The sequence below is a fragment of the Brachionichthys hirsutus genome, unplaced genomic scaffold, assembly GCF_040956055.1.
Source record: "Brachionichthys hirsutus isolate HB-005 unplaced genomic scaffold, CSIRO-AGI_Bhir_v1 contig_200, whole genome shotgun sequence".
Taxonomy (NCBI): Eukaryota; Metazoa; Chordata; class Actinopteri; order Lophiiformes; family Brachionichthyidae; genus Brachionichthys; species Brachionichthys hirsutus.
Genome location: NW_027180317.1, coordinates 439,651 through 464,629, shown reverse-complemented (window position 1 = coordinate 464,629; position 24,979 = coordinate 439,651). Strand labels below are relative to the sequence as shown.

The 24,979-nt window shown below is 39.7% G+C and overlaps 1 protein-coding gene across 1 annotated transcript in view; it reads left to right on the top strand.

Annotated features, from left to right (window-relative positions):
• Positions 1-24,979, top strand: part of LOC137912584 (NT-3 growth factor receptor-like) — a 117,633-nt gene that overhangs the window by 10,327 nt on the left and 82,327 nt on the right. Inside the window, exons 2-3 of the mRNA XM_068756722.1 lie at positions 12,368-12,442; positions 14,074-14,145. Of these exons, the coding sequence (XP_068612823.1) occupies positions 12,368-12,442; positions 14,074-14,145 (147 nt within the window). The remainder of the gene's footprint in view (positions 1-12,367; positions 12,443-14,073; positions 14,146-24,979) is intronic.

The following is a 24,979-nucleotide window of genomic DNA, read 5'->3' as shown; positions in this document are numbered from 1 at the left end:
GTCAAATAAACCTTGACACACACAAAAAGTGTATTTTATCATCTGTTCAGAAGACACAATTGTGCCCTCTCGTACACCTCAGTGCATTTTAGTCCCCGAAACAGGACGTTTTCTCATTGCCAACCATGTTATCCAGCTCCTGTGTTCTTGCAAAAATAGAATCCTGTTATTTTGACACCTGGCTAAATATCACCGCGGCTGAGTCTAATTCCAACTGTGAGCCTTGTTCCTTTACTGCTGGTGTAAATTCCCTTTGTCACTTCGTCAACATGGAAATCCTAATTTATCTGGCGCTCCAATTAGCATGAGGACTCAGGTGCTGAAGTGTCACACATGTGATTCAATATAACCATTTGCTTTGATTTCCCTTAAGCCTGGTTTCTGTTATTAACAGGAAAACAAGAGCTTCCCTCTCGCTATTGTCACATGACTGCATTTTGTATTTTCAAATTGAGCTCTGCTGCTTTCCACATATTCTTATTCGTATTCTTCAAATTATGTTGTACTTCTACATTTGTATACTGGGATCCTAATTATTGTGTAGTGTAGGTGTGTACTCTGTTGTTGCTTTGCTGTGATGGTTCTGTACTCCTACTTCTGAACTGATCTTACAAAACCTTCATTTAAATAAAATAATCACACAAATCTGCTCACATCAACTCTTCATGCTTCTTTCTTCCACTCTTTATTGGTACTCATCCAAATTTTCTCTTAAAATGATGACAAAAAAACTCCAATGACAATACAACATTAACAAGCGACAGAGCTTGACTGTAATAAATAAAAAATAATTACAGTTCTGAATACAGAGGTGAAAGTGATGTGTGGTATGTTAAAATATAAAATGGGAAGACGCCCCTGAAGTTTTTAGCCAGCATAGATTAAATCATGTGTAGGAAGGTGGAACTGGATTCATTTGAGGACTATTATTTGTCTATGGGTTTACCTCATGTCACAAACCTGCAAAAGGTTTTGTCATGCAAAGACATAACATTACTATAATTTTATACTTTTCCAGAATCTTTCAATCTTCAGGTTTCCTCTCGTGTGACAACTTAAAGGTCAGCATTTCTACCTTTACATTTATATTTGTATTACTTTTTATTCCTGTGTGGAGAGGAATGCACGAGGTGTGTCATAATATTCCAGAATGTACAATAACCAATATATTTAATAATAAAATATTTATATTACGGTAAATCAATATGTATATGATAATATTGAATACATAGTTCAGATTAGATGTTAGGATTTTGGATCTTTTTCTTAATCAGTTCATAAATGTAACTGCTCTATCAGTTTATCACTCAGGTGGAGTTTCATTTCACTGCAGACTTTCTTACACTTGGCACAGTTTTTGTTCTCCAACCAGACACTCTGTGGAATAGACAAACCTGACATGACATCCAATTGGGCTTCAAGACCTCCATTATCTCGGTCCCCATAAAACCGAGGACTACAGGATTTAATGACTTTCCGCTCTGCTCTTCTCTCTGCTGCACCTGCAGTCTGTCAGCCTCCTGAAGTTTGTAGATGACACCGCCCTCATTAGTGTCATCTCTTACGGTCGGCCTACAGGTTGGGATATCGTCCATTCAGTGCTCAGTGCTGCGAACGCAGCCGAGATCGGCAATCGGTTTCAGGGAGGACTCAGCCCCTCAAGCACTTATATATAAACCAGCAATAAAGTAATTCCTGTTGTATATAAATGTGTTCTAGGAGGTACAATTGTCTTCTAATAAACTCATAAGATCCTGGCTGAGAATGTCATCACAACAATTCATTTACATTTAGTGATCACTTTGCTGTTTGCTGCTTGACCATTTCATCTCAAAGCATTTGCTACAACGGTGCTAATGTCTCCTCCCAGTCGGATATGTGTGACGTAGTCCAATTCTGTTTGGTGATGCGTTTTCTATGATAAAGTGAGGAGGAGATAATTAAATTGATAAATGAAAAAATATGAATGAATAATTTTTGAAGAGCTGCAAAAGAGGGCACTGAACAGAAAGACCCCCAAAAAGGGCCATTACAGATTCATTGGGACATGTAATTTTAGTGCTCAACAATAAAGTTTCTAGGAGTAATGCTCTAATTTTATAGTTTGTAAATAAAGATGGCCAATAGAGATGGACCTGCTGCAATGGAGTGCAGCGAAGTGTATTGTAGCGATCACGGGGGCCGGTCACTGTGTGTGTGTAAAGCACAACCCAGTCACTCCCATGATGCATTGCGCCTCACACACACACAGTGACCGGCCCCCGTGATCGCTTGAGCTCGCTACAGTATCACAACCCAAACCAAGTCATTTTCCATTAGATGAAGTCACATGGATAAGGAAGATTACTTTTTATCGTTGATAATGATTGTGGTTTAAATACTAAAATGGTTGCATTTCAGACTTGAGTACCGGTACATTGATGTGGATTTCTCTCATATCTAGGTCTAAAAATTATTGACTGGGTCAAACCATGTTGAGTATATTGACCTGAGTATCACCAGTTGCGATAAATAAGTAGTAAAAATTTCAAATCTTGGTATATCTGTTCATTAATTTCTGCTCTGAAGAGCTAAATCAATGTTGGAGATATTTTGAAGAACATTTGACCCAGGCGATTCTTTGAATTCATCATTGTGATAATAGCTGTGCCTTTGACACATAATCTCATAAAGAGATTCTTATCAGATCCTAATAATGCTAATTACACTACTTTTACCCGCACAATTAGGTACATCCTTGAGAATCATTTCTAAAACTGTGATCTAATCTCAATGGCAGAATTGATATACAATAAATTCACTATAATATGCATACAATACTGTACTAGCCAGTTGCAAGACGTATAATTTCTAATAGAGCAACTTAAGCCAAAACTATACGTAGACGCAATTCACATGGTCTAGTGTTCATGAATAAATTCCATTCACACAGACAAAAAATCAGATACGGGTCTTACCAAACGATAATCGAGTTGTGAAGTAATTATAGAGCAGAATTAATGATCACGGCTGAGTTGAAGGAAAGATTTGCCGGTTCTGAAAAGATCAAAGTTCCTTAAGGGAATCTGCACCATAAAGGCTCGATACGTGCTTGATCCTTGGTCCAAACCGTCATTTGTATTTCAAGCATCTCCCCATCACTATGATGCCAGACCTTTTGAGAGCGATTCTAAAAAGAGGGTGAACTCTGAGCTCAGCTCGTCAAATCAATCTAGTCACAGTGGGGGGGGGGGGGGGGGGGTTCATTACTGGAAGGGCTGAGAAGGGCTGAGGAGCTATATGATCAGCTCTCTTATATCACTGTGAACCTCCACTCTTTTTACCTAATTGAATTCTCCAGAAGAGATACCCCCAGCTGCAGATTTATCATATCCCAAAATTGGACGTGGCTAGTTCTGTGATGGACATGCGCAGAATCTTTAATCCTCTCCTTATGCTGTAAAATGAGCACTGTGGTTTCTGCCAGGCTTTGACTTGCCCCACTGTAGACAACCGGCCCCCAGGCATGAGTCTTTTCCTGTACCAGCAGGAGGTGCACACATCATATTTCAAATATGCTGCCTCTCATGTACAGTAAGAACATCGTTCAAAACAGATGGCATCATAATCTGTAATCAAACCTACTTAAATGCAGCTCACTGCACAATATGTCTCTTCTCAAAATCTTTCATTATCTTCACCTGTTAACTCTCTCTCTCGTGGTGACAACGTCGCATTGCCAGGATGGGTCAAGTGCAGAGTAAATGTCACATCATTGTGGAATAAATAATTTAATGTAATTGTATTGTGTATGATTGCACTCCATGTATAGCTCATTTCTGTTCAAGACTAAATTCTTTGATGGTGATTTTGTCTCTTGCTGTATCATTACCGGTTAATTTAAGTCAGATACATGCACGTAAATGTGTCCTAAAATCACATTCATCTGGTTTGAGTCTATGATTAAATGAAACACGAACCATATTTATACCAAGCGCTTGGTCTGGGCTTTGTCTGCAGAGAAAAGCGAGGTCAGTTTATGTCTTTCAGAGATTAGGTTTAATAATTTAAAATTTATAATGATCTGAAATGAATATTTCCTAGATAATGGACGGTACTCCTAACTAAAAGCGGTCTGGGACTAAAAATTAAGCCTGCTCTTATCCTGTCCAAACCTATCCTATCCTACTCCATCCTATATCCTGTAATTCTACAATACAAAGTAGTAAAACAAGAAGTAATATCCTATTAATCTTATGATATTCTGTTCTATCCTATCTCACCTTTTACTGTAATCTATCCCACTTTGTCCTGTCCTTTTCGCTCCTCACCCGTTCTCGTTTTCCTCACTTCATGGACTCTAGTACAGCATGTGGTGAAGATGGGAAGCAGGAACAAGAAAGCATGTAATTATATGTTTCTCCAGATAAAGTACACTTTATGTCTCTGGCTTAAGGCCACCCATGTTTGCATATAATATGAACATTCTGGCAGAAATCCAGTGCTATATGGTCACTTGAACATCTAATGGTTAGCAGGACAATGGACACTCAAGAGCACTAGAGGTATAACTGCTGACAGCAGCAGAACGCCTTATGGATATTATGGTTGGTTGTGGCTGTGAATGGAAAAATCATCTTGCTATATGGTTTCTTATCAGCAAGAAACTTGAGCCGAGTGAAGCCATCGTATCCATGCTCAGGAATCATTATTTTTTGTTTTGTGTTTTTGTCAGTATTTTCTTTAGCTATTAATGTTGTCTTTTTTCAATTTCATTCTCTGTCTACCAGATGTTAACATAAAAAGTGATGCGCAGTTGATCGCCTCGTTTGTGATTCTCCTTGTTCACAGTGGAAACAGACAATCCTTGAATAGCTCAGACTATTTTTATTTGACTAAAGAGCTCCACAGCTGAGGAACGCACTCCAATGTGAGAAATACAAAGCTTCATCCAAATATTTAACCGCAGCATTGCCTCAAAGAATGCATGCAAGGAGTCGTCTGTGACAAAACAATAATTGCTACCCAAATTGTGTTGATTCCTCTCAGCTCGACAGAGCATTTTAGCATCTGTACCAGAATGTTTTATTTTAATGTCTGACAACTTTATGATATTCAGTTGCTGTAACACCCTATACAATGTTTGGTGTGGCAGGGAATCTGTTTGCAGCAAGAAAGAATAAAAACACTCTGTACACACGACACTACACTAGATTAGATTTACTTCATGCCAAGCTGGTTAGCAGCTCGAGAAGTTGGTGAAGATCACCTTCAGTTAAGTACTTCTCTAATCAGTCATGTAAATGCATCATAGTGTGTTGCATTTACTTCATTCTTGCAAATTCCCCATATGCACAAGACACACACTGTGTAGTGTGGAAGAGTGCACACATTAACAGCAAGCCAAACACCTTTCTTAATGGATATGGAAGTCTGGATTTAACTAAGGAAATAGGTAAGAGCCTTCATTGGATAAACTAAATGGTTAGTTAAAACAAATAATCTAAAATCAACAGTACAACTCATGGCTGTGTTTAATAGTGAAAGTTAAATAATTTCTACACACAGTACAGTAATGCAAAGAGAACCCAAGGGATTGGGACTCAACAGCTGTGTAACCTTAAGAAAACAACTTAGTCAGGATAATCACAGAATAGGCTTCAATATAAGATTGTACTCTGGAGTGGTGGAAAATATAACAATGCCATAATTCATTGGGATCAGATAATCATTACTAACGAAATAGAAAAATGTATTGTTCAGCATAATTTATTCCATACTATGATCAAAATGCAGTAACAAGCCACACAGTGTGTGTGTGTTGTTTTGTAAAGATTATATGTTGTACCTTGAGTAATGGCCAGGTCCACTGAGACAAACGTTTAGTAGAAATAACTGTTTGGCTGATCAGCCCATAATCAGGGCCATCCCTCCCCAAGAGGATCAGGAAAACTCTGGCAGCCAAAACAATCAATAGAAATCTCATTCGTGTTATTTTCTTTTCATCTTCTGTGTCCTTAAGTGTTTCACTATTTTCTCTCTGTCCCACTATTTGTCTATCCCCATGGATTTTTCAGTTGCAGTTGCTCAAAAAATTGGGCTGTGTCCTCAGTGCTGAATCCATTGTTTCCATGCAGGGGAATCGTTTTTAATAAAGCTATAATTTGGTCAATTTGGTCTGTCACTTTTATGTCAATATCATATTCTCCAGATCACTGTCTCTGCTGTAAATGTAATTGAGACAAATTGGCACAATTTGCTCGGTTTTCATATTTTCCCAGTGAGAGTGCAGCGGAGGAGTGAAGTGGGTCCATTTGTTTTATGATGTTCTGTCTGCCAATGTGAAATCAGAATCATGTTTTTTTAATTTTAGACTTTAGCAGACTCACTGAGCATGCATGCTCATTTTGTATCTTGTGACCGACATGGGAATGAAATTAGAGAGGAAAGTGAGTAATAAATTCCTGTCACTTTAAATGCCCTGTACAGCGCCTGCTGTAGTGTTCACTTGGAAAACACTTCATTGTCACTTCCTTTGGTAAAAATTGACAGTGACATGACGTAGAGTAGGGATGGGAATCGAAAACAGCTTCTTGTTGAGTAGCCGTTCCCAGTCTTTCATTTCCTTGGAATCGTTTGCCATTTTTGCAACTAACTGGACCGTTCCACGGAATCTGAAATGGAATCGTATGAATCTTATCAATTCTCACACCTAATGTAGAGGATAAAATATGTCAGATCCTGACCAAAAGAAGGAAGGCAGATATTTTCATAGGCTTATACATTAACAACGAGAAGCCGACATCTGTCAGTGTGTGATTACATTTGCATGAAGGAAAGGGTTTTGTGGGATACCTCACTGAGCAAAAATGGAGCAATCATACTCAACAATACTCAATTCCCACTTATACGCTTTGAATGCTAAATGTCCCTCATGATTGGTTCAGAGGCTGTCTTACTCCAGCCGACAAGTTGCAGTAGACGTTCAGAGAACAGACGTTCTGATCGTCATCATCTTGACTTCCTCCGTGTCCCTTTAATTTGTCTCCCGACCCCCGTCTTTAATGCTGCTCGCATGCATTTGCACACAAAAAATGCAAAGACAAACAGTTTATCTGATTGATGTTGGGTATTTGTTTTAATCTAGATAAGTGCCACTTCACCACTGTGTTACCCCCTCTGAAGTGTTTGCGCTATAGAGGAGTGCTTCTCTGTCTCTGTGAAAACAGGGGAGGGAGGCACATTGTAGATCAATATCCCTGGAACACACCAGGGACATTCTATTTTATTAAACATTTTCCCATTAAGGCTGCGGTGCGGGCTTTGTAGTTCCTTCCAACAAAGTTGTAAATCACAGACAGACAGCAGTATTGGAAACAATTGGTGGAATCAGAGGAGATTACTGAGAAGTACCAGATATCTGGTGGTTGTGCTACTAGGGACCTCATGTCTCATCTTCTTGTATTATCATGCATTTGACACGATGGTTTGGTTCAGTGATACCATAGCAACAAAATCTTATTGTGTTCATCCCAGCACACATCTTCATGTTGCAGCCACAAATCAAGTAAATAACCTGTTATCCTGCATGGAAACCTTTTTATTTACAAACAGAATTTGCAACCACAAGCAATGTGGAGTAAAGTTGCGAAGTGTCTCGCTAAATATAACTTAAAATATGTTCTTAGATGACAAAGCAAAACCACTCAGAGAGTGGAAACCTTTGCCAAGTCTGTAGCATTTGGAAGGGTTTGTGGAAGAGGTTAATCTCAATTGTGGTCGCATAGTCCTAACGTTGTAAGTCATAAAATATGATGAAAACTGTCCAACATCACAATGTTAAAGATGCTCTATAAAATTCCAGGAACCAGATCCTGATTATCACCAAATTGTAATCACCACTGGGATATTGTATGGCTGACTTAATCTGGGGAAAGGTTTGTGCAAACCCTTTCATAAATCTTTGTGTTGTTTTGCTAGCAGATAAAAAAAAAATCACATAGCCTCCTTGATGGAGGCAACCACTCTTTCTTTATTTCCTTCATCCCGATTGGATCCGGAATGTGGATACTGTCGCTATCCAGATTTTCCCATTTACTTATAATAGATGCTTTATAAAGAAATATAGTAAAATATGCTTGAAATTCACTCACAATTGAATTGTGGATAAAAATCACAGTCATAAAGGGGTCCGATATGCACTATCATGCAAAATATCTTCTAGATCTGATCCAGGAAATAAATATGAAATTTTAACATTAAAACCCCATTTGTGAGGGTTGCTATGGTGATGCTATGGTTTGCTGCAGGTTGATTTCTGCCCCTGCACAGCTGAGGTGGCATTGTTGAACTGAACGAGACGCACCTGTTACACTCATCTCACCGAATCAGCGCCTGACTCTCTGGACAGTTCTCTGCCAGAATATTCTCTCTCTGTTGTCAGTATTTCAGGATCTCCTGTTCTATGTGTTGTCTTGTATTCCCTAGTTCTATCTTTAATACCTGAGGAAACAGATCCAGTTGAAACTTTCACAACGGAACAATTATGTTTTTGGACACTTTCAATAATATCTCTCTTATTAAACTCCACAAAGGAGGTTCTGTTTTTGCTGGCTTTTACCAAGACGCTGTGGAATTAGTAGTGGACAGATGGATTTGTTGTATCTTCAAAAGCTCTGGATCTAGATGCAGAAGAATCTACAAATCCTGAAGGTGTGCTTTTTGTGAATAACTTCTAGATGAATAATGATATCAATGTGAATCCAATTGCTAAACGGTTTGTTTTCGTGGTTAGGGAATCCAAAAATACCAATAAAATAAATGTAGGGTCATTATGTTTGTTGTAAATCACAATATGAGACTGAGGGGCTCGGCGGAGGTCTGCACTCTCCCAGTGCTTTCCCAGCTGCATCTTACTTCTCATGTCCTTTTGCCACATGTTTTGGCTTTAGGGAGGAGGATTTAGCTGCATTAGGTAGAAGTTTGCATAATGACGAAATGACCTCTGGGGAAAAGCAAATGACATGGAGCAACAAAGGCAGATATGGTGGACATATCTTATTTTGCTCATTTTTTAGATTGTCATCCTGCTTAATGTTGTTGCTCTGCTTGTGAACCTGACTGTGTTCATGCTACTATGGCTATTACTATGGTTCCCCATTACTGTTAATTGGAGTATTAACTTCATTTGAATATTCTTAAATTCCATTTATCTTGTTCTCAGTCCTCAAGTTCATTATATTAATCAAAACTACAACAATCTGATAAGAGTCAATTCACAGGACAATCAGACGCCATCATTTATCCGTAAAGTAATTGATCTTCACAGATCAGTTCTCTCAAGTCATAAATACTGTCCCTCATCTTGAACACATTTTTGATACTTTGTGGTAAAAAAGAAAAATTGTGCATGATTTGCATTATGTTGTAATCTACAATGTTGTTAAACTTAAATTATGTTGCCTCTATATTTTAACTTCTCAATTAGCACTTTGATTTCTGCTAAGATTTGTTCCATGCTAACTCAGTAATTTTGTCATTGGTAAAAAATACAATATTTCCGGAGATCTGGAATTTTTTAAAATCCTACTCATGCTTTAAATCCTGCCAACATTGTCATTTTTTGTTTTCACCTATTATGAAATGAGAAGCAGGATGTTCACTGAAGCCCAGAACATGATAACACGTCGGGTTTGAGTGTGGAGCCCAGGGCCTCGCAACACAACAGATGGCTGTTGCTGGGATCGAATCTGTTACTGTTTGGTTCCAGGGTGTTCTCCTCAAGCGCCAGACCACCCTGCCACCCAGTTCAGATTGTACTTTGTTGGAGACCATTATCTTAAGCAGATGGAACGTGGTTCTAATTTCATAGTCTTGCATGTTAGAGAAAAGGCTAATAGATCTTACTGAACAATTTGTTCTGATAGCATCATGCTCGTTTCCTCTGTGCTTCCCAGTTATTAATCAAAGTCATGTCAGGGTAAATTTATTTAGAAAGTGCTTGTCATGAAATGCTGAACAGAGAACAAATAATTTAAAGACAGACGAGAGGAGGGAAAGAAGAGAGCCAGACTTTCATTCTAATCATGTTGTCAAGAAAACGGACCTCATGTCCCCCGTCTTCCTTTGTTTGAATGTCCTTTCTTTCCTTTGGTATTAATTTTGACAAAGCACCGTTTTAAAGATTGTTGTAGTGTCTGACTCATCAGTCTTCCTGAAATATAAAATGTTAGCATCTCATTACTTTTCAAATTATGTAGATTTATATTTTCTGTAGCATTTCCATTTGTGCGTGCTCGAAAGAGCCGGGAATAACGGGATATAGATTTAATTGTCCCTGTATTATCATAGCATCTTTGTTATTCATAACAATCGTTCTTCTCACAGCAGTCTAATCCACATGCACATTCAATGTTCTGTGGACAAGCCGAGGTTCCATACAAAGGTCCTTTCTCATTCCTCTCTACTGTTTGGGATTGTGCTCAATTATATCATAAATAATGAATAAATAAATGTTTTGCCTGGATATATTATGATTTTTATTTTTTTGTATTATGCAATATTGGATCATTTTCATATTATGGTGTACAATAATGCTTAAATGATATACCTGTTGTCCGGACCTGTTAGTCCTTTGTCAACGATGACAGAAAGCTAATGATACAACGACTCATTCAGTGTTGGCATGGCTGCAAAACTGATGCGTACCTCGAAAACACATAAAAAAAAAGCTTGCTATTTGTTTCCATTTGTCTAACCATTGAAATATGGTTTTCATGGAAAACAAACTCTTGCATGTTTTTACGCGCGATTGTGCTTTAGCTTCTTCAGCAGGTGTTAACGTAGCAGAAGTTAGGATGCTATGGTTTATACAGCAGCTCTCAGACCAACGTTGAGTACCTACCACAGTTTATATTTAGGCTTCCGGGTTTACGTTATTTACAGAGAATTATATGATTTACGACGACGGCCTTGCTTCCAGACAATTTTTTTTCCTCCGTTTCCTTTTTCTTCAAGCCTAGCAGATTAAACTGATGCTTCCAGCAAACAATGCTCAAATACTGCATTTGGAGAAGATAATTATGGGGGAGGTCACCAGGTGGAGGTGACTGGTACAATCTGGTTGGAAGTAAATCAAACCAGCCTATATCATCAATCAATGTGTCACACAATAGAAATTAGTTTTAGTTTGGGCTGAGTTTTAATATCCCAACCTAGTTGGCAAATCCTAACTCAATTTCCAGAGCTCACAGTTGAATCCAAATTATGACTATTCTGCAAGGAAAACAAATGACCTAAATTATTTCTTGGACAAACACCAAATAATATCAATTTTAACTGGTCCCAGCCGCCAGTCTTAGTATTATTGGAAAACCAATAGCCAACAATTAAGGCTGCCTCTCCCAAAAGTGTGTGAATGTGTAAATGTGGGCAGTGCTGTGTTGTGCTTTCAGGACCGTTTAATTTATCATTTACCATTGTAATTCTTAATGCAGATGGGTTTGATCAGTGATGGTCTCATTTTGCAGACCTGTACGCTAGTCTCATCTCTACCGAAACAGATGATGCTTCCCAGAGTGCATTGCTCACATGAACATAATTTTTTAGATGCTGCATCATTATTGCACACCAGATGCACAAAAACGTGAACAAATGCTACAGGAGCACAACCATTTGATTAGACACTTATTTCTTGCTGTTGTAATGAACACAGGCTAAAAGCTCAGCATAAAACTCAGTGAAATATGATTCAAATTGGCAAACATTCAATTAGCCGTCTGTGTCTCATAGTTTGTTGTGCTAGCGTTGATTTGAAACCTGATATTCAGGGTGAAGGTTCTTTTAGTGTTTAATCATTGTGCTGTCTTTCCTGAACAAAACTGCAGTGCCGGTCTTGTCTGCAACATCTAATTTCCCTGGCTTAATTGACACGAGTGTGGCGTTTTGTGTTTTACCCATTACTTTTCCAACCCATGAAAGCAAAGCATTTATAAATAATATTTTAAAATGTTAATGTAAATCCTGGAGCACTATTAACTTTAACCACCATATAAAAAAGTAAAGTAAAAATAAAGTCTAGTGACATTATTTAGTAGAAATAAAGTAATCCGGACTACCTATTTAGTTGATCCCTCTCGCAAACAAGACTAAGCTTCAGATGCTGCTTTATGGCATCTATCAGAGACCAGCAGAGAGCACGCTGTCAGAACTGTTCCAATAATTGCAAAATAAATGCATTTATATTTAAAAACTTTGACAAGAGACAGTTATTTTGCAGCTGGGGACTAAAAAAAATGCTTTCATCTGTCATTTCTCCTGGAACGTTTTGCCTTTTTCCTCAGATGAAGAGGCACTTCTCATTTAGCTTTGTGTTTCTCTCTGTTTACAGACACATAGAGAACTGGACAGGACTGCAGATGCTGAGAGACGTTGATATGGAGCTCTACACTGGACTGCAGAGATTGTAAGTGTTGATGCCATAATCTGGAGGGGACCTGTGGGAGACAAGTGTCTGACACTTCAGTGTCCTACTGTGTTGTAGACTGTTAATCCTTATTTTGCATCAGATTGTCAGTATAATCTCTGCTCTGCTGGATGCAGATGTATAATACTTGTCTTATTTTGACATATTACCCAATTCTGATTCAGAAATAATAATCTATTCAGGTCTGTGCAGAGCAGAAGGAATACAGGTTGGGCCTCTTATTCTAACAGAAGATGAGGTTTAAACAAGCTTTCAATTCTCATGCTGGTGTTAACAACCCCTTTGCGTCCTTAGTCACTGATCAAATAATGCTAAAAATCAGCAGGGAAAATTGAATTAGGAGTCCCTGTTGTTCTACTGTTTTTTTGTTTTTCTTTAAACCAATGCTAGACTTTTTCTCCCTTCTTTGCTACCCTCCTCCATAAAGCCCCGTCCTTTACAGTCTCTCAGCCTGACAATCCTCCCTCAGTTGCTGCCTTTTCTTCCTTTTCATTTCTCTCTTTCTCATCAGAAAATAGTATTCTCCTTTGCCCTCCGAAGTCAGAACTGGTCCCTCCTGTGATCCTCTTGATCCTTCATCAAGAAGGCCAAGTGCAATATCTCCAGCACTAAATTAGCATTTTTCTCATTACTGCCGTCTGTCTCCTGCTGTCCGTCTTGCTTGGCTGGGGATGCCGGTTCCTCCGTGGGCTTTCCCAGGGAATGTTCTTACCTTGTGTTGTGCTTGCTGCCTAGTGGCAGCATCACACAGGGTAAGAAACTCATCTGTGCTGTGCGGTAAATTTTTTACCCAACTTACTTAATTCACTAAGTTTATTGTTTCACTCTACAACTCTGATTTTAATTAAAATACAACTAAAAGGAAAAATCTAGCCCAATCAGAATTGTCTGTCCTCCCCATCCTGTCTTGAACATTCGTATCCAAGTCCACCGGTTCCTACTGAAGAAAGTAGCTGGATGATTTTGTTCAACGTTCCTCAAATAGGAGTAAATACTGCACTTTAGTAAATACTTAGTTACTAAAAACTTTATTAAATTATAAAAAGACCATTCACACTCACACCTACAGACAATTTTGGAGCGATCAATTCACCTACGTCGCATGCTTTTGTTGGTCGGCGAAAAAAGCCGGAGACCCTGGAGAGAATACGCGCTGACACAGGGAGAACGGACGCACTCCTCACATAAGAGTACTAGGCGGAATCGAACCCAAGACTGTGTTTGTTTTGATGCGACAGTGGTACCCACTGCGCTACCATGCTGCTCACACAAAGATTATACAAAGACAGACACATCTAAAGGCCGTGGATCCCCACCTCCAGGCTAAGCCACTTTATTCTGAAAAAAACAAAACATGCATGATCAGATTTCTAGAAGGTAACTTGTAAAGTAAGAATGTGTCATTGACTTCTTTGTCACCTGTGATTAACAAATTAGAATTCAGTACCAATGCTTGATTGGTTTCCTGATTATCCGACCAGCATTGCGAGCCGTTAAAACTGGTTTATCTGCAAAGAGGCGAGGAGCATGTTAACATGCCCAGGTTAGGAGAAAAAGAAAGATATTTGTTTGGAGGGCTATTCAGTTATATTTGTATTTTATCATTTCAGAACTATCATGAATTGCAACCTGAAGGTGATCCAGCCTCGTGCATTCGCTCAGAACCCACACCTACGCTACATGTGAGTAAATATTAAATCCTAAAAATGTGTATATATTTATATGCAATGCTTGTCGTATGTGATTAAAGATGAATTAGTGACTTCCAACATGGTGATGCAGTTGATGGCGACTGGCTTTGGGAAATTTGTGGCTGCGTATCTTAACTGAGACATCCATTATTTGCCATGGGTAATTGGATTCTTATCTGCCCTGGCTATTTGTGCTTCGGCAGAGCAACATTCCAAAAGAAGCAGTTAGTCTGCAATTGCCAAAAGGACAATTTTCCAGGCGTAAACACGGTTGAAGAACTTAGTCACTGTCTTTTTTACCTGAATACATTGCCATATTTGCAATTTCCGGGAAGCAGATTTGCTTCTCTTTTACTTCTATGTGTTACTGTTGTTAGACATGAATGTCTGTGCTACACTCTGTATGCATGCATGTGTGTGTGTGTGTTTGTCTTTCAGAAAAAACAAAGTATGAATGAATGAATGAATATATTTATTAGATATAATGTTAGAGTACACAGTATTTGAGAACTTAATCTTGCCCTGGTAGTGAAGCAGAAAAGTCAGTCTAATTATCAAATTTGTGTTGAGTTATGAGCTGAGTTTTGGTAATCACAGGGCACACACTTAGATGCACGTGTGGTGAATTCTTCAAGTGATGAATTTGTGATGGTAATCAAGCTAATCAACTTTTAATTAAAGTTATTTAAATCTCTTCACTTCATTTTTCGCTTTGGATTTCCATCTTCAGATGGAATTGCTAACTCAAGGCTGAAAGATTTATTGTGGCCTTCTTTCCTCTTCCTCCATTCCCTAATGAGAAAAAAAGGCCTGTGTGGTACGGATCTGTATGTATGACCTTCAGCTCACCTACCTTTATCTTGCACACAAAGTGTCAGGTAGAAATGAAGTCCACAAAGGCACCAATACTTATTTTCACCACCTCTCAGTCCAGTGTGTTACGTGTGATGTGCTTGTCCCTGCTTGTGTCAAATTAAAGGTCAGCATCTCGAACCTTCCCACCTAGATGGTAAAAAAAAGATTTTTTTGATTGCAAAATGTCACTTTCAAAAATGGGTCACCTGGCTTGCTTGCCATCTTTGTTTTAAAGTCTGATTATTTTGTTTACCTCAGCAATATCGTTTAAATTTTAAATCCACACATTCTTTTTTTAGTTACTTCGCTTGTTTCCATCCGGTTGTGTGACATTTGTGTGATAACAACTGAAGCATTGCAGCATGCGTGATAAGCTGGGTGTTGGTGAATACATTTTTTTCAAAAATCAACACGACAGACTCCCACATGTTATATGTATTGCCCCTAGAATCAAAATATAGTAGCCATGTTCAAAGTGGGGATGCCCATAAAATGTTCTGATTTTTTTTTTTTCTTTTTTACAGTTTATCTGACAATAGTGTCAGATAAATCGGGGGATTGGTTTTTAAATGTTTCAACACTCTGAATCTTTGTCAGGTAAATGAACAGCGATACCACAAATCTGGTTTCAGATTTTTGCAAGAAGTATTGTTGTGTACGGTTTCTTGGATTATCCAGATGACACCTGCAGTCTTTGTGGTCCATATGGTGCATCAATAGCCAAACAAAAATGGAGCCGTGATCTCCTAAGTGGAGATGAATGCTTAAACTTGATATAGAGTTCAGTGACATATTTGATCTTTACACTATGTTGTAGCACACATTCAAACTCAGAGAAAGCAAAAAGGGCCCAGTGTTGAACTGGGACATCTTGTTCAGTCATTGGTAGAGGAAACGGCTGAACTTCCACTTAATATAATAACGATTAACATGGTGCTTCTCTGATATGAGCAGAAAGACGAACTCTTATGTTTCCACGAAAAGTTGTCTTTTTTTTTTTTTACCTATAGCCTTACAGAAAGTACAAGCTAATTTACCTGTATCAAAGCATTCCGGATAAATTGTAAGTATATATGAAATAAAAATTGCAACCATTTATTAAAAGGAACAGAACGGTTGTTTATTGCGGAAAGCTTCCTCCTACACTCAGGCTATATACTTTGAAAACCAGCAGTATTCATTTCCGTGATCGGCTATTTCTCCTTCATGTAATTTATTAAGTTGAATAAATGCCTTTTTATTTCAAGGCGGAGAATACCAATATTTTTTGTTACTCTGCATAAACACACTCACCCTTGAACTGACAGCGCCTTCCTTGAAATCATTTGGTTCTTGCCCGCTGAGCTCTGTATAGTCTTGTTGGTCCTGCTTTGTAAGTGTGTGCAAATCGGAGGTTGGTATTGCTTGGAATAAGGATTGTGTGGATCTGATTTCCTCTCACAGGCTGATCTACTGCTCTGATGAGGCAAAAGCCATGTTATGGGGAGGCAAAGGGTGCTTTAGGATCTCCCTCTAATGAGATTTTGTGGCATGCCACCCCCTCATTTTTTATAAAACTCACCACCCACAATGCAGTACTTGAATTCACTCCTCAGTGAGGGAAACTGTAGTAGTTGTGCTAGTTGCGTTTATTCAGTAGAGAAATAATGCTGTTGTTTGATAATACAAACTGGATAGTTGTTGTTTTTGTTTGTTTTTTGCTGGGGAAAAAAATATGTTTACAGTATAGTATGAAGATAATTTTTCATTAAAATATGAAAGAACAAAAAGGAACATATCATGGGCACAATTTAATTAATTTAATTTCAGTGTCTTTATGAAGGATAATTTCTCAGACATGGAGGTTTGAGAGCAAATAAGCAATTCACATTGAATCAGTACATTTATATATGTAAACTGAACGCAGGTTTACCTTCGGTCATCATGCTTGAATGCTTGCTTGGGTGTGCATGCAGATAGTCACTGGAAACAAAGACTGATAATAGTATGCCATGGGGAATGAAATCTCCCATGGCTGGAAGGTCTTCAGGGAGAAACAGCCTGCTGCTCAACGATCAACTATCTACTTTGAGCCGACCACTTGATCAATTACTAATTGTGAATGGAGTAGTAGTAGTAGTAGTAGTAGTAATTTTATTTCAGTCAGTATCTTAAATGAGAACAAGGAATTTAAAAAAAAAGAAAAAATCAACAACATAACAATGACTGAAAAGGTATTGGCGGAAGTGAAACACTTATTTATGCCAAACCCTTAGTGAGTCAGTCCATGCTTTAGGTCTATAGTGGTTTTAATTGTTTAGAGAACGAGGCCTCTGTGCAAGCTGGGATAGTGCAGCTTCTTTAAAAAAATGCATTCACACGAGATCACGACTGTTATTTAAGAGGCACTTGTTAATTGCATTGCAAAATGTTTATTTTTTTTAAATAAACATTAAAATGTTGAGATCCATGATGACAAGTACTCTTGGTACTCGAAAGGATACCAGGGACGGGGCCTGCTAGCGAGCGCCTGGTGACTGGGCCTTCACCCATGAGGTCCGGTTGGGCTCAGCCCAAAACGGGTTCATGGCATGGGTCTATCCTCCCATGAGTCCACCACCCACAGCAGTGAAAGGCAGGCACCATGGCGGTCCAATCCGCGGTTGTAGCAGCTTACAACAGGGACATGGCATGTTACCTCTCTGGTGGGTAAGGAGCCAAGGAGCCCAAGCTTGTGTGGGAGGTTAAGAAGTTCTGAATAGATTTAGTGTAGCCTGAGCTGTCTTGATGGGGGGCTGGACCCTCTATTTTGCTGGAGTTGCACTGGGCGAGATGTGGAAGGTGGGATGGGCTTACTCGTAACTCCCAAGCTCAAGCTCTCTGCTTATGAATTAGTTTACCCCGGTATATGTGAACGGGTTGCTCCCCTGTGCCTTATGGTTGGGGAAAGGGTTCAGTGCATATGCCATACCTGTCAACTAATGCGGTTTTTCCATATTTTTGTACAGGAAAATCTGATTTTTGAGCAGTACAGAATTAGTTACAGGGAAATCTGTAAAGCAGGAATTCTGAAAATGCCGGGGCAAAATGATAAACGAATCCGCAAAAGGAAATGTGATTGAATCTATTCGCAGTTAGCAGACAAAGCTCTCACTTTACACTTCCGAAAACAAGAACGAGATGTTAAAATGCTTAAAACCTCTCATACAAAGGTATAAAATGGTAGAGTTGGTTTCTGCAGCAGCATTCCTCCCTAAACACAGTGACTCGAACTGTGTGATGGCTGATGCTGAAGCTGAATGAGGTTTGATAATAACTTTACTGTTCACCTTTCTTGTCGCTTTCAAATAACCCTGGCATGCAGAGATACAGATCCAAATATAGAAACTGTTTATCAAAGGCTGCAGGTAGGAAATGATGCAGGAGGGAGAAAGCAATTAGGAAAGAAAACACCAAGGCAGGCAAAGAGAAACCAGGCATTGTGGGTGATCTTTACAATCATAATCACAGGACTCTAGGGCAGCTTAATACTTTTTGACAGGACTGTGCTGGTCCTCAGATGATGCTGGGTGGTAGTGGGTCACAGCGAGGCAAATAATGGCTTCAGTTAATCTGAAGTACAGGACATTTAGTCTCAAGGCATGCCAACCAGCACCACTGGATCAGTACCATCTGCAACAGAGTTTTCTCCTACCGCCTCAAGTTCAAACCTCCCACTGACAGTTCATGCATCCTCACCTTGCTGCCTTTGCTTTCTTGATGTCGCATTTAGTCTCTTGAGTGTTGAACAACAAACAGGGGGGGGGGGGGGGGAAATGATACAGGCAAGAGAAAATTCTCCTCAGCCGACAGAGCAGCTAAAAATAAGTTACTTTCATCTGAGTGAATGATTGGTCTTAAGCAGTTTGCAGAAGCTTGTCTGCTCTTGGATAGGATGAGTGCTTTCAAGTTGCGGTGCAGGGGTCGAACATCCAATGTCATCATGCTCCACTCTCACACTGTTAACTGTGTGCTTGTGAGCCTGACAGTAAAAGCTGAAGCAGCAGCAGCAGCAGCTCTTGTCTGATGCAACTAAATCCTGCAGGCCAATTCTTTTGTTGTGGCCAACCTCCCCTCCTCTTCATTCTGCCTTCTTCCAACCTCACACAACACTGACTCTGCAACCTGTGCACTGACAGACAGTTGGCTGGGAGAAGCCTGGCATTCAGTGTACACAGTGCAAAGCCCTTCACCACAGGCACTGCCAATCAGATGACACTGACAAGGCACCCTCAAATGTGTTTGGACAAAAGGATGAGGATTTCTGCTGCCCAGATTGGTATTTACTGTTCCACAAGGGAGGGTATCAGCACTGTGACTCCACAGCCTGGCCTGGCCTCACACTGTACATATATGCTGTTTGGTGCCATGGCAGTGCAGCAGTGGACTGATGTCCCATCGATAGAGGCAGATACAGGTGATTGAGTTCGATAATGTGAAAAAGGAAATTTCCCCCCATTTGTGTATGATAAGATGTTTGGTCAGAAAAATGTTGTGAGTTTCCATCCTTGAGTTTCTTTCTTCAAGGTGAAAAATAAAATAATTAAAAATAGAAGGAGCAACAATATTCATATGCTGCGACTTTGCAACAAGAAGGTGTTGGGTTAAAATCAACCAACATGACCAGGATTTTTTTTTGTGTTGTGTGAGTTTCCAAAAAATGAAAGCCGAGGGGTGATGTTCCCTTAAGGCTTAAGGGAACATCAGGCTTAAGCAGTTACAATGCAGGGAACCATAGGAGTTTTTCATTATTGCTGTGGACTGGTTAGAGGAGAATGTCATCAATATGGTACAAAGTAGACACATTAATACTGTCTCTGAATGTGTTGCTGGTAATCACAGGTTCAATAACAACTGTAATATTGGTCAGAAAAGCAGAGATGTGATTACATTTTCTCCTCATCATTCAACTCCAGTTTGTGTTATGTTTCTAATATGGAATAAAACGGTCACATATGGTTTCAAAGTGTTAGTTTGTTGTTTGTTTAACCACAATTGGTAATTAATAGTCTGCATGTTATGGATTATTGCACCTCCACCTGAAATGGCTTTATTCCTGATGGCTATTGATCTTCACAGTTAGTCAGACATTTTGCAGCCTCAGATCCTAGCCATAGAGATTAAACAGCTTGATTGAATTATGATTTTCAGAAGCACGGATTCCCTTCCTCTCTCCAGATGTCTAAACAACTGAAGTGATGTTAACAATCATATCTTAAGACTCAGTGTACCCTTTGGTAATCACTAAATATCACACATGTGTATTCTGCTGCGCACACTCACATTCTGCTGTCATTATCATGGTCTACATCAAACTTTTTTATTTCATTTTCTTAATTTCTCTTTCATTATCCTTTTTTAAGTGGCATGCATCTGTCCGAGTCAGAGAATTCAATTTATTTAATCAGTGGTTGGATTAAAAAAAGAAAAAAAGACTGGGATGAATTTCTGGCAAGCTAAATTATACAATCAGTGTCATTAAACAAACTTCAGATTTTCCTCTCAGTTTTAATGTACGACTAAAACAGAAATGTCTGAAAATTCTGACTGTTGCCATACAAGCAGTAATCTACATAGTCAGCGATACAGCAGTTTCTCCCCAAGCATGGAATACTGCAAACGTGTCATATTTAATGTATTCCTTTAAACTGCGGTGGCGCATGTTGAGGGGCAGCATGGTGGCAGAGTGGCTACCGTTGTTGCCTGCCACACATGTCCTCACTGCAATGCTTCTGTGAAAGGAAATGGGGCCATGCAATTTTCTGCAACTGTTTTGATTGGTTCACCCACCCCAATTGAAATACTTCACAGCTTCTGTCAGTGCACATAATATTCTACTACAGCGGTGAGGATTTAGGACTTACACATGTATTTCTGCAGCGCACGGTGGCACAGTGGGTAGCACTGTTGCCTCACACCATGAAGATCTTTGGTTCAAATTGGGTCCTTTCGATGCAGAGTTTACATGTTTGACCCATTTCTGTGTGTGTTCTCCAGCTTCCTCTCACCACCAAAAACACGCAACATAGCTGACTTGGTCACTCTAAATTGAGCGTAGGCATGACCGAGCGTGAATGAGAATATCTCCATGTGGCCCTCCGATAAACAGCCGATTGATCCAGGGTGTACCTGGCCTTCCCTGATCCAGATAAGAGGTTGAAGACAAGCTGATTACTGATTGTCTTGCCTTCGAGAAAATGAATGAATAAAGTATATTTCTTGTGTAGCTGTGCCTTTTAGGACTGCATTATTCAATGGGAAGTATTTAGAGAGTGTTATTGTACACATTAGTCCCTTCAACACAGGTGTTTTTGTGGCATATTGAGGTAGGTAAGTGATTGGAGATTGTATTTAGCTAGGAAGAGACATGTGGGTCACACATATCCATGCAAATACACTAGAAGTGAAAATCATGGTTCACTTAGGTTCGGCTTAGATTAACCCAGCAGCTGTGTTTCAGAAAAACATCCAACTTCCTGGAGATAACTCAGAATCCTGACCAAGCAGATTAATAAAGACTTTCAAGTCACCTAGCATTTTTTACTTTTTAATTGGTTGTTTGGCTGAGTCCTTGCCATTGACCTTATGGCCTTCTGGGAGTCCAGTTTATGACCTGCCTTCAACGTTTCTGAATCTACATGGCCCCACGCACAGCCCTCTATCTCAAATCTGTTAATGGGAATTAAGTTCTGGCAGACCGAGCTGGGTCAAGGTGCTTTCCCGCTGTCTGCGACTTGTAGGGTTGCCCGGCTCAATGCCAGCCACGTTACCACTGCCAGTTTAACAGTACCATATGCCCCTGCTCCTCCTTCTACTCAGCCAGCCTCATCAAAACAAGGCAAGATGGCAGCCCCAGGTGTCTGTATTTGACAGCTACAGCAGAGGGAAGCAGCGAGATGCAGAAATATTGCAATGGTAGTGATCCTTGAGCCAGGCCCACAATATAACCACCTAAATATCCTCACAGCTTCCAGGCGGCATTGTAGAAATCTTCTGCCCCCTCCACCAGAACCTTATTTGGGCATTTTAACTTATCTTTGATCAGTTCAAAGGGCTGCTGCTTTTCTATTACTCTGTTTCTCTTTGTAATTTTTTAAGTATTTATTTCTGGAAGAACATCTATGGTCCGTCCGTGTTTGTATCCATCAAAATGTGATTCCTTGGATAATCTATTTATATGTGAACCACCAATAAAAATATCGTTGTGTTTTTCTTAAACGCTTTCTTTTACATTGTGCAGTGGCTGTAGAAAGCACCATTCTTCTATATGCTTCTTTCAAAGCCGCTGTATGTAAGCTCATACAGAAGCTTGATTGGTTTCTCCATATATTGAGTTAAAGTGGTGCTGGCAAGGTTGGTGTGTGGTCTTTAAATATACTAATGCAATTGTCTGAAATGCACTGAGAATGGTCTGACAGTGTGCCGTTTAATCTATTGTATGCGTTTGGATTGTGTGGATTATTGCGAGCAATCAGAAAAAAATAAGGGAAGAGAGGGCTGAAATGTTAGAATGCCGCAGGGCCATGTTGCCTCCCGTGATCAGACAGCTGGTGCAATGAGGAATGGTGGCTGAGCTGAGGAAGGCACAGTCGCACGCAGTTGCCTGGATTCTAAATGCTTGAATATAATAACAATTGTTCAAAATCAAGTGAGATGTGGAAATGTAGTTATTTGCAAAAAAAACCCAGCAGCTCATCGGTGTGTTTAGCTCTGTCTGTAGACCATGTGGCCCCATGTACAGTCATCTAGTGGCTCCACGGTGAAGCCGTTTTCTGCTTGTCTTCTTTCCACTTTCTCTCCCACGTTTCCTGTCATGTCTTCTGCTGTGTCGATCAATCAAATGATGCCCAAAAAAGCAATGCAATGAACCCAACAGACAATTGGGAGTTCAGTCTAAAGGAGCTACCGCTGACGAGAAGAACAGATGGGGACTGTGGCTTCGACTCGGTTACACACACACAATGGGCCTTGACTTGAAATTCAATGTGAAGCCGGCCACCATTGGCTGCAAAAGACACTGCAACTATAACTCCATGAGTAAGCACTCCTGCAGCCCCCCTCCCTCCGCCATCAAAGAATGATGAATCAGGAGCCAACCATCACCAGTCAGTCTTCACAGCTCCATCAACTTCAGTGTTTCATCAGCTTCAGCAGATTCATCAGCCGCCACCACCGCCATCGCCAGTGTAATCCCTCACAGTAATCACATGGTGGGGTGTTTATTTTGCCGGTTCCATCATGATGCCCCTGAAAAGCCTAAGAACCAAATACTTTCTGACAGACTAATTATCTCACATCACATGTTGTCATAAATAGTTATCCTGACTTCACTCACTTCTCTCTTTTGATCGAAATGGCTAAAGGGTTGTAGGTAATACAGTACATGATTTGGTGTCCTTGGAAATCGCGACACATTGTTCTAAGTAGAAAGCTCCACATTAGATAATGCACTACTTATTAAAACCACGAGCCACTTAAGAATTGAGACTTGTCCAAAAACATTTACATTTTCAGCGCTAATGGTAAAAAGAAAAGAAAAATCCCCTCATACATATTTTTACACTTTGAAGCTCAATCATTCAACTGTTGGAAGAAGAGAAACACGTTCATTCCTGGAGAGGGGTTGTTCTTTTGATAATGTGGATTCGGTGGAGTCTGGAAGGTTCGATTAGTTTCATATTCCTTCAGTGTTTTATTCAGTATGTGTTTTTGCTAAAATCTGAAGCAGCACTGTCTTCTTACTGATTTTTACTGACATGTTATCTTGAGAATGCTGGTGAAGCAAATGAAATTCAGTGTCGGGCTAATCAAAGAAAAAGGAAAGCTAAACCCACAAACAATCTCTGTTGATTGTTGCATATTATTGATGAATGTCATCACCACTGTTGTTTCAAACCTTTGCATTATGTGAAAAATGAGAACGCTTTAATTTAGGAGAAAGTTGAGATGCCTGAAACTTGAACACTATTTCAATAATCAGTTTTATCTGTGACATTTTCTCTTCTGTATCGCGTACATTGACCTTCATGGTGAAGTGCTGCAATATATTTGGAACACATGACAAAAGAAAAGCTCCAGAATTCAAAGGATTTTTCCAAAGATGGTAAAGCATAAGATTTCTGCAAGAATAAGAGTGTCAATGTCTTTAACACCTTTTTTTTTACTAAAGCTTATAATCTTTTTTTGGTGTGATAATTTGACTTTCTGCAGCTCTCGTCTGCACAAAAGGTGTGAGAAGTCAATGGTTTGAAGTGTGAGATAAAAAGCCTAGAATTCTGAATTTCCTCACAGGTGAAGTCATTGCTGTTGTCTCTTTTCATCTGAGGTTCCTCCATCTTTAACCTGTTTTGCTCCCCTAATTCTCAGGAGGAGCTTAAACCCCGTGTATCTGAATTGATATGATTAGCTCTGCTTTCCAAATCTTTAAACCATTACTGAATACTGGGAGCACTGAGGAACCGTCACTTAGCCAAAGTGGCTCTGATGTCTGATGCATAGCAAGGTGGATGGTGTTTGTCGCATGAGTGCAGCGTGATGAAAGGATAAAAGGATCCTGTGGGCTAAAGGAGGGAGGTGGCCCAAGCTGCAGCCCAATGAGTGGAGCCAGCTGCAGCCCAGAGCTGCAAGGAATCTCTTCAGCTGGGTGCCAAAGCCGTTTTTCATGTTCTGAATGTCACCATGCTCGTTTCTGATGGCAAGAGTGGGGTTGATTTGGACCACCAGCTAAGGTTATGTCTCTTACACAATAACAATCCACCTGAATCGGTCATTGTCATTCAGCTCAGTCTCTGCGTTACCTCAAAGAAAGCCGACTGGCGGTGAAGACGTAAAACATGACAACCGGGAATGAGCTGAGAGACGCCAAACCGCCGCTTACATTTACTGACCAGCAAGAATGAGGCCCGTTCTTTGAGAATATATTCACTCCTTGGCAGATACCATTCAACAGATG